Source organism: Neovison vison, chromosome 13, assembly GCF_020171115.1.
Source record: "Neovison vison isolate M4711 chromosome 13, ASM_NN_V1, whole genome shotgun sequence".
Classification (NCBI taxonomy): Eukaryota; Metazoa; Chordata; class Mammalia; order Carnivora; family Mustelidae; genus Neogale; species Neogale vison.
In genome coordinates this window covers 125,738,097-125,751,707 of record NC_058103.1, presented here as the reverse complement: position 1 = coordinate 125,751,707, position 13,611 = coordinate 125,738,097, and the positions used below count along the sequence as shown (strand labels likewise).

The following is a 13,611-nucleotide window of genomic DNA, read 5'->3' as shown; positions in this document are numbered from 1 at the left end:
GGGTGCCATCTGCGGCCACGTTGGGGGACTCAGCAGCACCATCTGCTGGTGAGGGCTGGGAAAGACTGCAGGTAGCCCAGGGAAAGGGGTGATCCCCTTATCCCCAGATACCAAAAAAGTTTGGTCTCCCTGAATATAGAATCTATACCTAGGTGAGATTTGGTTCTGAAATAAAAGATCCTCGCCAATCAATAATAAATACAGTGCTTTCTGCAAAGGGTCTTTGACCCTTTGACCCTTTCCTGATATGGGGATTGCTACTCTCTCACACAGGACACTTCATCAGGACAGAGTTGAGGCTGGTAGAGCCTGGGTCTGAGGTGGGATAGCCTTAGTGTGGTTGTTAGGGAGACAGCCCTGTACATCTTCAGGGCTTTGGTAATCACTAAGGGTAGGGAGATGACCGTAGATGTGAACACATGTTTACTCTGAGTCCGTGGTCCAGGCTATGGGAAGGCCCCAGCTGTGTCCCTCTTCCAGGGGAGGCTGTTTCAGTCCACCATGACCCTCATGTATCTGGAGTAGCCTTCAGAGCTCCCTTAGCAAGTGATGTAGGTTGGTGCTGAGGAGTGTGCAGGCTAGGTGCAGGCTTCTCTGAGGTCCTCTCCATGGTGGCTTGAGGACCAGGCCCCCGGTAAGGCTGGTGTAACACATGAATGAATAAATTACATTTTCATAGCCTCATCAGTGCCTGGGTCAGCCATGGAATCACTGGTGGATGGTATTCATTTAAAAAAAATAGCAGTAAAGTCTTAGTTGGTTAGAAAGAAAGAAAAAACAAAATAGAATTTCAAAAGGGAAAGGGAAAGTAATGGCCCATCAGAACTTTAGCTCATTTCTTTGACCATAAATGAAAGTATTGATGGCACCTAGTCCCAGGTGTCCAGCAGTTAATAATGTAGAGAACATTGTTGCCTGCCATATCTCAATTTGTTTGGGACATTCTGGGAAAAACTGCAGAGATTGTTAATGACTTCACAGAATTTCAATTTCACGAATATTGACTGATCACTCATGTTAGGCCAGTGCAAAATGAGTACAGAAAAATCATAGGGCCAAGACATCCCATAACCAGGTTATGAATCACTCTGACTTGTATATCTGCACTTTTTGCATATTTGAAACTTGGGAGATACTCTGTGATTGGCTCCTTCTGCTGCCCTATCCTGAGTGACAGTGACTTTAAATCTCTGCTTGCTTTTCCCTAAAGGTGATGACATCTCTGACCTTTGTCCTCTGTTTCTAACCATTTTCTGTCAGCAGCTTGACTGAATAAATAGGAGTTCTTCTTTATCACATCTTTAGAGGGCCCAAAGGTAAGAACAGTAACTAGTAAGCTAGCCGGTAATCAGTGTACAGGAAGAGCTCTACAGTTTGCTGGGCAGAACTTAACTTCCTTTTTTCAGTTTAGAAAACCACTCATGTAAGCATGAATTAGAATAGCCTTTACTGATATGCTCTACATGTGATAAAGGCTAGAGCTTAGTAAATAGTAACGATGACGGTGATAGCATCTTTATTGCACCAGACACTGTGTTAAGGACTCTATCTCTAGGTATATGAGCCAATAATGTAGAGTGAATATTAAGCAAAATGGTGACCATGCTAGCCTGCTTTCTGAAACATCTCTTGATGTGACTGGCAATTCCAAACCCCACACCATGTTTGTTCTGACTGCTTAATTCAATTTTCCCAGGGAAGACTCTGCACTGCTTCTTCCTTACTCATCCCCATGACCCTTTCACAGGACTCAGCCCAGTAGGGACCCCATGAAGATCCGTCAAGCCATTTGATTCTGTGCATCTCAACTCAAAACGATTCTTCCTGCCTATGCTGTTTCTAGGAGATGGAGCCAATGATGTCAGCATGATCCAGGTGGCAGATGTGGGTGTGGGAATCTCGGGCCAGGAGGGCATGCAGGTAAAGATCAATCAGGGCTGTCCTATGTGACCAATTGGCCTACTGTCGTACCTTGTCATAGGCTTTGTCTGACAAAGCTAAAGGGTTGGCCTTCAGTGCAATGTGATGCTCACCTTCTACTAAGCCGTAGAAGATAAGGTAGAGGTGGCTAGTTCTTCATGTTTATGAAGCAATAAATAGCTTTTCTTAGGTCCCTAAGTATATTTTTGTGAAATAAGTGGAACAGAGTTAGGCAAGGTGAGTCATCACCTTTTCTCTATTTATGGCTCATCCTTGGAAGAAAGCATGTTTTACTGTTCCATTTGAAAAAATGACTCTGCTGTTGGACTGTTGAAACCTGGTATCGCTATAAAAATGGAATGTAGCCATCTTGACTCACATGAAAATTTATTTCTGCCTTTTTCATTTGCCACTGTGTTGGTTCTTAACATGTGATTCAGATGCTGAACACCCGAGTTAATTAAAATTAACTTTCTTCTGGATGTAAGACCACAACGATTTCCAACATTTGATTAATTTTGAATCATGACATTTTTTTAAGTTGGTGGAGACTTTAGAAAACAACGTTTCCAGTTTCCTTCTAAAAATTCCAGATGCTGGTCACCATTTAGTCATTGGTTGATTTATTCACTGATGCAGTCAGTATTTATTCAGTGAACACTTGTATGTGCCAGGCCTTTGCAGAACTCACTAATTTTCTTACCTGATATTAAAATAACAGTAAGATGGAAAGTCCCGAGCTAGAAACCCAGTAGTTTCTCTTGGCCCATCCTTAGCATGTACCTTACTCTCTTCCTGCCTTCATTTGACCTGAGTCACTGTGTTATGTTACTTGCATGGTTTTAATTCTTCCATGAAATGAAAGTGCAGCCCAAGGTTGGACTCAACCCTGCCTTTTTTTTTTAAGATTTTATGTATTTATTTGACAGAGAGAGTAGAGAGAGCACAAGTAGGCAGAGGGGCAGGCAGAGAGAGAGGGAGAAGCAGGCTCCCCACTGAACAAAGAGTTCAACACGGGACTCCATCCCAGGACCCTGGGATCATGACCTGAGCCAAAGGCTGATGCTTAAGTGATTGAGCCACCCAGGGCCCCTCATCTCTGCCTTTTAATGCCATTTAGTATGTGGGGAGTGAATGGATGAAGAAGATTGTTGGTTCATTCTGATGTTTTCATTATCATCTCCATTGCATCTGTTTCCTAGTGAAAAGCTAACCAGGGAAGTGCCTGTAAATAGCACATGCAGAGAAATGCACCAAGTAAATACATTTTGTATGAAACACTCTCATGTTTGTGGATGGGGAGGAGACTGAGCTACCACCACTGTTCACTTCCTCAAGTCAGGGGCCAGTGCAGATATATACTTCAAGTCATGTGAGGAATGATAGGAACAGCCAAATGACAAGGCACATACCAAGGCGAAGCTTTGAGTGGGAATAACTTCTAGGTAAAACATTGTTGGATGCTTCTGCATTTATTTGAAGCTACACTTCCTATTGAGGATACATTATGTAAGATGACGGTAAGGCCTAATACCTTTTCTTACTGTTCCAAGTGCTCAGGTTCCCAGGGAATATTTTCCCTGCTTGCGTTTTAGTCAGTCCAATAAGCAAAGGTGAGCTCTTTGGAAGATGGGCTTTGTGGGACGCTTTGGTAACACAGACACTAGGCATCTGAGCAGAGTCATCAAGAATGAGTGAGGGTGTTGGAGCTCTCCTGCTGAGCCAAAGTGAGAAGCTTATCTCAGCTGGGCAAAGGAGATCCTGCATCTCTGAGAAACTTGGTGTTCATGGGGTCATCTGGTCCACCGTGTTTATTGAGCACCGGCACTGACTGGGAACTTAAGGTACCTGGTGATCACATCTACTCTCTGGCTCTCATGGAATGTCCAGAAAAGTTGGGGAGACAGATACTTATTTTAAATGTACATAAATAGTCCCAACTCTTATAAAATGATATAAAGAGAAACACTGGTTTTGGTATTAAGTATTTCACAGGAAGATTTAACCTAGCTGGGAGCATTTTTTAAGGCTGCCTTGACAGAGGGACAAACAGGGCCTAAATTTGGAGGTAGGAAGAAGTAGCAGAAGGCTGGAGATGAGTACACAAAGCCCTCAAACCCCAGTGTTCATAGGAAGAGGTATAGAAACAGTATTTGCTTTGAAATCCTTAATTTTAGGTTTAGAAAGCAGACATTTGAAGGCTTCACACTTTTTTGTCATGTATAATGACATTATTCTGTTTCACCTAAGGGACCACATCAACTGTGATCTAACTCTTTTCAAGGAATTATTTGACTAGAGGGAAATCAGTTGGAATTTTCAAAGAAGACATATTTTTGTGTAGAATAATCCTCCAAAAATAAGCAGAAATCTATCTTTTCTGACAATTTCTTTGAGTTTTTTTCAACAGAGAAGTTCATTATATGGTAGATTCTAAGATATTCTGGGTACAAAAGGTGTCATTTTGGATGGCATTTGTCTTCCCCACTTAGTTTAATTGTATAGAGGATAATACTCAGTGAAGTGAGGGACACTTTCAACCCTAGTCATCTTTCCTTTCCATGGAGGAAACCTGCTGTCCTCACTCCCTTCTGGGTAGAGTGGACACCTGTTGCCTTTTTGCAGCTTCCCAGAACTGGGTTATGTGAAGGCCAGCAGAGCCATGGGCTTGGCCGTGCTTGTCACCTGTGACTGCTAAGAAGGGTCCAAAGCACACCTCCCAAGATGGCCAACTGCCTGTCTCTGATTCATAGAAAAGGGGCAGCTTTGGTTCATCTTTGGGTTGAGATCCCAGTATGAATAAAATATCAAGGGGTGGAGAAGAGTAGGGAAACTGCATCTCTGGGTTTTTATTTTTGTTTTTTGCTTGTTAAAGAAAACATGGGAAAACAATGGGGCACCCAGGTGGTTCAGTTGGTTAGGCATCTGCCTTCAGCTCACGTCATGATCCCAGGGTCCTCTGGGATCTCTGTCTCTCACTATCTCTGTCTCTCAAATAAATAAATACATAAAATCTTTTTAAAAGGGGGGGAGGGGCATGGGAAAACAAAAACTTTTGAAAATCAATTACATATATTCAGAATCTTAAATGAGTACTATAAAATGATACCCCTGAACAAGAATGCTTGCTGAGATTGATTTATTTTTTTAATTAAAAGAGATAATAAGGGAAATGGAGATAAAGTAAGCTCTGGCCAATCACGTGCACATTGTGTTTGAAACTGGATTTCTCCATTCCTTGTATTTGGGGGAGATAAGACAGACTTTAGACGGAGATAGGTGTCACCAATAACAAGGACTTTGTTCCCTTTCAAGGCAGTGATGGCCAGTGACTTTGCAGTGCCAAGATTTCGATACCTCGAGAGACTCTTAATTGTTCATGGACATTGGTGCTATTCCCGACTTGCCAACATGGTGCTGTATTTCTTCTACAAAAATACAGTAGGTGTTTGATACTTCTGACTTCTAGAGGGTTTTTTGTTTGTTTGCTTTGCTTTGTTTTGTTTTGTTTTTTGTTTCTAGAGTTTTTACATCAAAAAGCCTGAGCTGAGATTTATTAGACCATCCCCTGAATGTGGCCATCTGGGCATCCCAGAGCTTCCTGTTGGTTCCATCCTCCTTGCCCTCTGTGAACTTACCCCAGGCCAAGCCTGGCCTTTCCCCCTGTGGGCTCAAGAAGTCTAGCTCACATGGTCATGAAGGTAGCTGCACCTCTAAAGGAGAAAGTTGTAAAAACAGATCAAACAAGAATATCCATTTAGTGCTTTATAATAAGAGGTGGGGGAATCATGAGTTGCAGTGGTCTGTACAAGGTCACACAGTTAGGGAGTAGTCAAGGCTGCATTTAACCCAGCTCATTGGCCTCCCAACTCTTAGCCACTCTGTTAATGTGTTTTCTGGGAGCAGACTGCTAAGGTATCCATAGACAGGAATCCTCTAATCAGTGCTCTTTCTAGAGCAGACAGGGAAATCCAGGGATAAGCCGGAGTGCAGTGGCAGTGCTGGAGTCCGAATGAGAACACTTAGTCATCCTGTGATCCCAATACTGAATGGCCTCTGTGGAAACATAACCACACTGGGCTGGGTGTGTGAGTCCCCTGGTCAGGGCACAGGCATAGGGCCCCAGGAACAGGGCCACCAGCAGGTCCTTGCCACACTTTCTCCCGTGCTGTCAGGGCAGATGTGCCCCCTTCTGGCCAACTCTGTCTATAACTGACCATCCAGTTAGGTCATGCCCAGGCCTGGCTGACTGATTATAATTCTGTCTCTCCAGAGACTCTCTTCCGGGGCCATGCTCCATTTCATGTTGATTCTAATGTTTAACGCTTAGGTCCTTTATTACTAAGCCCTTGGCAGACAGGTGTTCTTTTCCATAGTCCTCTAGCATGGATGCCATGGCCGTTTTAGAATCCTTATCTACTCATAGGTAATGGGTTGACATTCTGCTAAGAAGTTGAGGAGTTGCTGCTTGTTGCTCTTGTCTCTAAAACCTTGTGGCTGAATGTACAAACAAGGAGACAAAATAAATAAATTTTGGGGGTAAGTGATCTTTCAGGGTAGTTCCACAATTCTGCCACATTGGATGCCACAATTCCAGTGTCAGGATCATCCTATACTCTCCTAAAATAGAACAAAATACAACAAATTAAAAGATATCTATCTGTCTATATATATATATAGAGAGAGAGAGAAAGAGAGAGAGAGGGAGAGAGATATTTTTTTCCTCTTTCCATTAAAAGAGCTCCCTGCTAACTCTAACTGCCGTCGGTGTAACTCTTGTTCATCTTCCTGTTTGCTCTGGAGATTTAGACCGATCTACTTTTCCCAACACTCTTGCTCCCCTTACTCTCACCCATTTTTCAAAATGTCTTCTAATAAATGAATACAAATACCCAGGATCAATCACATCATGTCTAATTTGATCAGTTGGGTCCTGGAAATTAATTCGGATTAGGTTCTGCCTGGGATTGTGTCCACGTAAGTCTGTGCCATGCTTCCCTTGGCCTTGGCCAGTTACTCCCTGCTTTCTCTCAACCACCTGGTATTGCATCCCCAGAGCTGAGGCCCCATGATATACTTACAAGCCTAGAATTTCCCAGTTCCCAAAGAGGTGGAGGGATGCTTGAGTATAGATGAGTGAGGCTGAGAAGGTAGAATCCCGGCTCTGTTTCTGTCATTAATTTTTGTGCAATCTTGAGCAAGTTACTTGCTTTTCTAGGGATTTTGTTTCCTTTATTTGAAAACAAAGCATGAGAGTTGAGCTCTGCTTCTCCATAATTCCTCATGAAAATTTCTCAGACTGAGGGGAGGGAATTCAGCATTTCAGTTGCAAATAAGTGCCAGAGTGGCCACCTGAATGGGCACAGCCTCCTGCCTGGCATGATGAATCTGTCCTCATAGAGGGGATGGGAAGGAGAAGGGGATGTCTGTCTTTATCCCATATAAGATGCAAGGCCTCTGTTAACAGGCGCTCAATCTAGTTGAGAAGTGCAAGGATAATTACCCTACCTCCAAAAGTGAGAAATTCATTAGTTTTAGGAGTAAGTTAGTCTTCCCTTCCAATAAAGAACAGAGAAGAAAAGTTTCCATAGCAACAGTAGTTTGGGAAGAAGGCTTTTGGGTACTATAAGGAAAAAATGTCAATTAACTAAGTACTTTTCCTCCTCTTTCTCTTGACTCCAGTTGTTCACTGATGAGTCATTAGACTGAGCCTGTGGGGGTGGGTGAGAGAAAGTCAGCCGTGGGAGTGAGAAGGGAAGAAAATCAATGAAAAACCCAAGTCTGTCAGTTTTCTGTGTGGAAGGGTAAGTTGCACTGAGTCATAGATTGAAACAAGACTTGGAGGGTATGTGTCATTGCTTCCTGATCTTCAGACCAAGCCATTTGCAGGTCCAGAAACCAAAGCTCAGAGAAGGTAAGTGACTGAGTCAAGGTCATAAAGAGAGATAGTGGCAACTTCAGAACCCAAACCCAGGCCATTACCTGAGGTCCCCTGCAGAGAATGTTCTCCACCTGGGGGTGTCTGCCCTCCAGGCCAAGACCCACAAGTGATTTGAACAGGTCAGCTTTTATTACTCACACAATGGCCATAGTCAAGTCATTCAGCATCTTGGACCTGAGATTCCTTTTCTCTGAATCGAGTAAGCACACTACCCTGCTTGAGCCTCATAGGAAATGGCTGTACTGCTAACTGAAACAACAATAAATCACAGTGTACAAGGAGACTGTGTGAGTACTTTAAATGTATTAGTTCATTAATCCTCACAATAGCCCAAAGCTAAGTACTGTTAAGGGGTGCCCATTTCAAGGACAAGGACACCGAGGCAGAAAAGGGTCAAATGATCTATGCCAAAATATACAGCTAATAGGTTAAATGCTTTTCCATTGCTAAATTGCCATGCCCCATGTAAATGCACTCAAGCCACTGATGTTCAGTGATCAAGTAATAAGGGGAAGAGATCCCCTCAACTCCTCCTACTGAGCATGGACTTGAAGAAGCCGCTCATTCTCCCTGACCCTCACTTTCCTGTTCAGCAAGGCAGGGATAACTCTGAGAACCAGTGATTATACCTATACCTCATCTGCCATTAGAGTGCCCAGTGGATATCTGGGCTTGGTCACAGCAGCAACCCTGGTATCATCATTGACTTTGTTGCTGTGCGTGTGTGTGTTCCCCCTGCCATGGGAATCGATAACTGCCCACTGTCCCTCATCAGAAAGGGTAAGTAACTAAAGAGAGAAGCAAGATCTGAGATGTAGAATAAATAGGTTTGGTTTAGGATCACAGAGGACAGCTACTAGGGAAGGTCCCTGCTGTACCTTTATGGGGAATTTCTATACTCAACTGGACCTTATGTCCTCACCTGGCTGTGGCAACAAGATACAACGAGTTTGTCCTGTAGTTAAGGGACTGTCAGGAAGGACCTATCCAGCACTTTCACAGATGCTCAATAAATGCTATTCCATTTGATCTGCATTTCCTGTGGGCTGTTATCAGCATCGTCTTTCTGTGGGCTGTCCTTGGGAATTTTCATCTCCCATTGCCAGTCCTTCATGCTGAAGGAAATGAGGAGAGAGAGCAAGCATGTGCGAGCGCATGCTATAAGATTAGAGCTTTGAAGGAAATTTCTGCCTCTAAATTCAATCTTTATAGTCAAATTCTACAAAACCCTTAGATATCTTGGATATGAATCTGCAAGGACAGCTAAGAATTGCTTGGCCCCATTCTTCCTTTCTTGATTTCAGATGTTCGTGGGCCTCCTGTTTTGGTTCCAGTTTTACTGTGGCTTCTCTGCATCTGCCATGATTGACCAGTGGTATCTGATCTTCTTTAATCTGCTCTTCTCGTCACTTCCCCAGCTCGTGACTGGGGTGCTGGACAAGGATGTGCCAGCTGAAGTGCTGCTGACTGAACCACAGCTCTACAAGAGTGGCCAGAACATGGAGGTGAGGCTCCTTTCCTGCCCCCATCTCCTATTGCTTGGCCCTCCCACTCTCCACATTCACCTACAGAGAATGAAAGTCTCTACACCTCCCTTTAAATGGACACCCTGGGGGAAATTGTTAAAATTTTGGAAAATGACCAGCGGGAAGTAAAAAATGGATTCTATCTACTTGATTGTGTAGGACCTGTGTATTAAGTAGAGTGAGGTTAATGGTTGGAGTGATGGTATCGTGGTATATGCATATGTCCAAACTCATCAAGAAGTATACATTAAATGTGTGCAGTTTTTGTGTACCAATGTACCTCAGTTAAAAAAAAAAAGAGGGAGGTTAATAGAAAAAAAATATATAATGACATGAAAATTCTCTATACCAACAGTCTCTAGGAGCCTAAGGAAAGTCCACTTGGAATCGAAGTCAGGGTCATGTAGATTGCTGCCTCCTGCACAGGGATTTTTCTAAAACAATCCCCTCAAAATGTGATTTATTTTGAATGGGAACTAATCAGCAGATAAACCCATGGAGAATCCATTGAAAGAATAAGTGAATACAAGCAGATATAAGTATATGTTTACATCAACACAACACATATATTGACATGCTAATTACTAGCTATTCCTACCAGCATTTAAAGTTGGCCCTCTAAGTGCTTCTCTTTGCTAGTTGGAATTATTGTATGTGTGCAAAGGGAACGGAGCTCCCTATGTCTTACAACAGTATCTGATTTAGAATTTGTTTACTTTTGAGTTGACTATCCCCTGGTCACCTTCATTGACACTGGGTTCCCTCAAGGTAGGCAGCAGGGGTGGGGCTGTGGGGTGGGAACAACTGAGGGTCAAGCAGATGAGGAGGGCCTCTGCATGATAACTTTCACGGGAGGAATGGCTGTACTCAGCTTGTCCTCCTGTCCTTGGCCAGGGGCTAGGGCTGGCCAAGGGAACAAGGCACAAGAAGATTGTCCTGTGGAGATAGAGGACTGAAGGAGGGGCCTAGCCAGCACTTTCTTAAGTGCTCAGTAAGTGCTCATTCAGTCCAATCTACATTTCCTGTAGGCCAGTACCAGCCCCAGCTGCTTAGGAGCTCAGAGTCAAATACAAATGTAGTTGCCCAGGAAATGAAGTCTTGATCAGTCCATATCAAGGTCATTTTGCCCTCAGTGTACAGCTTTTTTATTTTAACATTGAACACTTCCATGATCCATTTTTTTAAAAAGACTCACTCTTAAGAAACATTCTAGGGGACCCAACAACAAAGGGCAGCAACATCATGCAAAGTAGGAGCAGAAGAACTCAGATTAGAGCAGAACATGCAGAATTTGAGGTGCTGTTTCCTATTGTAGAGAAATGCTCCCTTGGGGACACCTGAGTGGCTCAGTCAGCTAAGCGTCCAACTTGTGATTTTGGCTTAGGTCATGATACCAGGGTGATGAGATCGAGCCCCATGTTGGGCTCCATCATCACTGGGGAGTCTGCTTGAGATTCTCTCCCTCTGCCCCTCCCCCTGCTCTCTCTCTCTCTCAAATAAATAAATCTTGCTTTAAAAAAATGCTCCCTCTTAGGATTTAGGCAGTCGTTTTATGTGTCTGCTGTTGACCTAGATCTAGAGAAGCTGGTCTTGTGGACAGATGCTCTGAGTGATTGACCCAGCTGCAGATGATGCCTCTGCAGACGTTCTTGTAGTCCCTCTGGGACCCGACCACAACTCGCCAAAGTCTTGAATTAGCAAGTTCCCCTGGGGTGCTTATCTTGTGCATTAATGGCCCTGTACTACTGGAAGACATCATTTGAAGAGATTCTTACTTTTCTATAATTTCTGTGCTTGTTTTTGTGTCTAAGGAGTATCGGCCACGCACGTTCTGGTTAAACATGGCTGATGCTGCCTTCCAGAGCCTGGTTTGCTTTTTCATTCCTTACCTGGTAAGTTGGCACCTGGAACAGCCTTTGTCACCAGCTTCGTCCAGCAACCCACAGACATAGGACACTACTGTCTTTCAGGCCTACTATGACTCAGACACAGATGTATTTACCTGGGGAACCCCCATCACGGCCATCGCGCTGTTCACCTTCCTTCTGCACCTGGGTATTGAAACCAAGACCTGGGTAAGAGCTGTGGGCGTGATCCCAGGGAGTGCTGATGCTGCAGGCCCCACACTCCCAGGCAGATTCCATGACATCTAGAAGATTTCTGAGCAGACAGGTGACTTCAAAGCCAGCTTCACTGTGGAGAAGGGAAACAAGTACATGGGCCTGCCACATGTGTATTAGAGCTCCTTGTTGTGGGAACTGCCACATCCTGACTGGTGTCTTCACCTGGGCAGCACTTTGCTCCTTCCTGCCCACTCTCCTCTTCTCCTCCGCCTCATGCTGCCCTTTACCTCTGTCTTTCCTTCCTATGCCTGACTTCCATCTCCTTGACTGTGCCCAGGGTGTTTCACTGATGCCAAAGGCTTCATCAGATCCTCCCAGCTGCCTGTGCCACAGACCCATGTTTTCACTAAGCCCTGAGAACAGCTATGCACTGATGGATAACCAGTGCAACTCTATTTAAATAAATGCCCTTTCTCTTTCCCCCTTAGACCTGGCTCAACTGGATAGCTTGCGGCTTCAGTATCCTTCTGTTTTTCACTGTGGCTTTGATTTACAATGCTTCTTGTGAAACGTGTTATCCTCCGTCCAACCCTTATTGGACTATGCAGACATTACTGGGCGACCCCGTGTTCTATTTGACTTGTCTCATAGCACCTGTTGCTGCACTGCTTCCCAGGTGGGTATCAGGGACAGTGTCCCTCAAGTCTTAAACGAGTTCTGAGAGCATTCTCAGACCTCTGTTTTTATACGATGAAAGTCTCAGAAGACTCAAAGTCACCACCCACAGATGACTGTTTTGTATATGCTCTTTCCAGATTGTTTTTCAAAGCCCTGCAGGGGAGCCTTTTCCCCACCCAACTTCAGCGGGGGCGCCAGCTGGCCAAGAGGCACCCCAAGAAACTCATTGCTCCCAAAGAGAACTTTGCTCAGGGACACCCTCCAGAAGAACCCAGAACTGAGTCATCAGAACAGAAGAGCATCAGTACCTCTGGACCCCTCTCCCAGGATTGCACCTCACAGGCGTCATGGCACATACAACAACCAGCCTGCTCCCCAGAGGCTAGTGGGGAGCCCAATGTGGTGGACATGAATGTACCTTTAAGGGAAGACATTCTGCTGGAGGGACTGAGCAGTCAGGCCCCGGGGTCCTCCATGCCAAGGGAGCCTGTCCTGGAAGGATGTCCTGGGGACTCCAAGATGAAACCCACCCATACCAGCAGGGCAGCCCCCTTGTCATCCATTTTCAACCTGCCCAACTTCAGCTCCCTCAACTGGATTTCCTCCCTGTCACTGGTCAGTGGGCTGGGAAGTGTCTTACAGTTCTCTCGAAGTAGTTTACAGATGGACAAACAGGACAGCGAGTTCTTGCCCAGCCCACCTCAGCCAGACCAGGATCTGTGTGGCTTAAGCAGGCAGACCACTGACTATTTCTAGGAACATCTTCCAGAGACTTCAGTGGATGGCTGTAGCAGTGAAAACCTTGAAATGGCCTCTTTTTTTTTTTATAACTTAGATGTTATATTATTTATGTTTATTATTTGCACAGAAGAGTTCTAGTGAGATGTATTTTATGTTTCCAAGGCTAAACAAGGCTTTCACAGGAAATGAAAGGTACCAAAAAAGAAAGTTTATTTTTTAAAAGTTCTAAGTAGAATATATTGAAAAGAAAAATGAGAGCTTTAACATTTATAAAAGTTTAAAGAAAAGTAACACTTGAAAAGTGTGTTTAGATTTATTTTTTCATCTCATTTTATAAGAAAATGCAATATGATTGATATTCTCCAACATGAATGACCTTTGCTTTCCCCATGTGAAAATGTGTGTATGAGCTCAGTGAATCCCAGTGGGTGTGGACAGCAGTGAGGGGAGATGACAGGGCAAGAATGCAACTTCTCTGTCCTTGTCCCCTGTTCTCCCACACTGCCTCCACCAGCCTGGGAGAACTTGGCTCTGTTTCACCCAGAAAAGGGAAGGAAGGAATGCATGCAAAGAGTTCATCCCAATGTTGAAATCTATGCAGGCATTCTATAAAGATCACCTTGTAGGTATTACGGTCCCTATGTAGGGTCTTGCCTGTCAAAATCATAACAAGCAATAAAAAACCTTCACTTTGCAAAGAGAATGGATCCTGTTGCCATTATTGTGTGAAGTTATTAATATG

General features: G+C 44.1%; 1 protein-coding gene across 1 annotated transcript in view; it reads left to right on the top strand.

The window, feature by feature from the left end:
• ATP10A (ATPase phospholipid transporting 10A (putative)) overlaps positions 1–13,139 on the top strand; it is a 214,176-nt gene extending 201,037 nt beyond the window's left edge. The window contains exons 15-21 of the mRNA XM_044229895.1: positions 1,844–1,920; positions 5,236–5,361; positions 9,166–9,366; positions 11,199–11,279; positions 11,358–11,462; positions 11,939–12,126; positions 12,266–13,139. Coding sequence (XP_044085830.1) covers positions 1,844–1,920; positions 5,236–5,361; positions 9,166–9,366; positions 11,199–11,279; positions 11,358–11,462; positions 11,939–12,126; positions 12,266–12,884 — 1,397 coding nt within the window. The 3' untranslated portion in view covers positions 12,885–13,139. The remainder of the gene's footprint in view (positions 1–1,843; positions 1,921–5,235; positions 5,362–9,165; positions 9,367–11,198; positions 11,280–11,357; positions 11,463–11,938; positions 12,127–12,265) is intronic.
• The last annotated feature ends 472 nt before the right edge of the window (positions 13,140–13,611 follow it).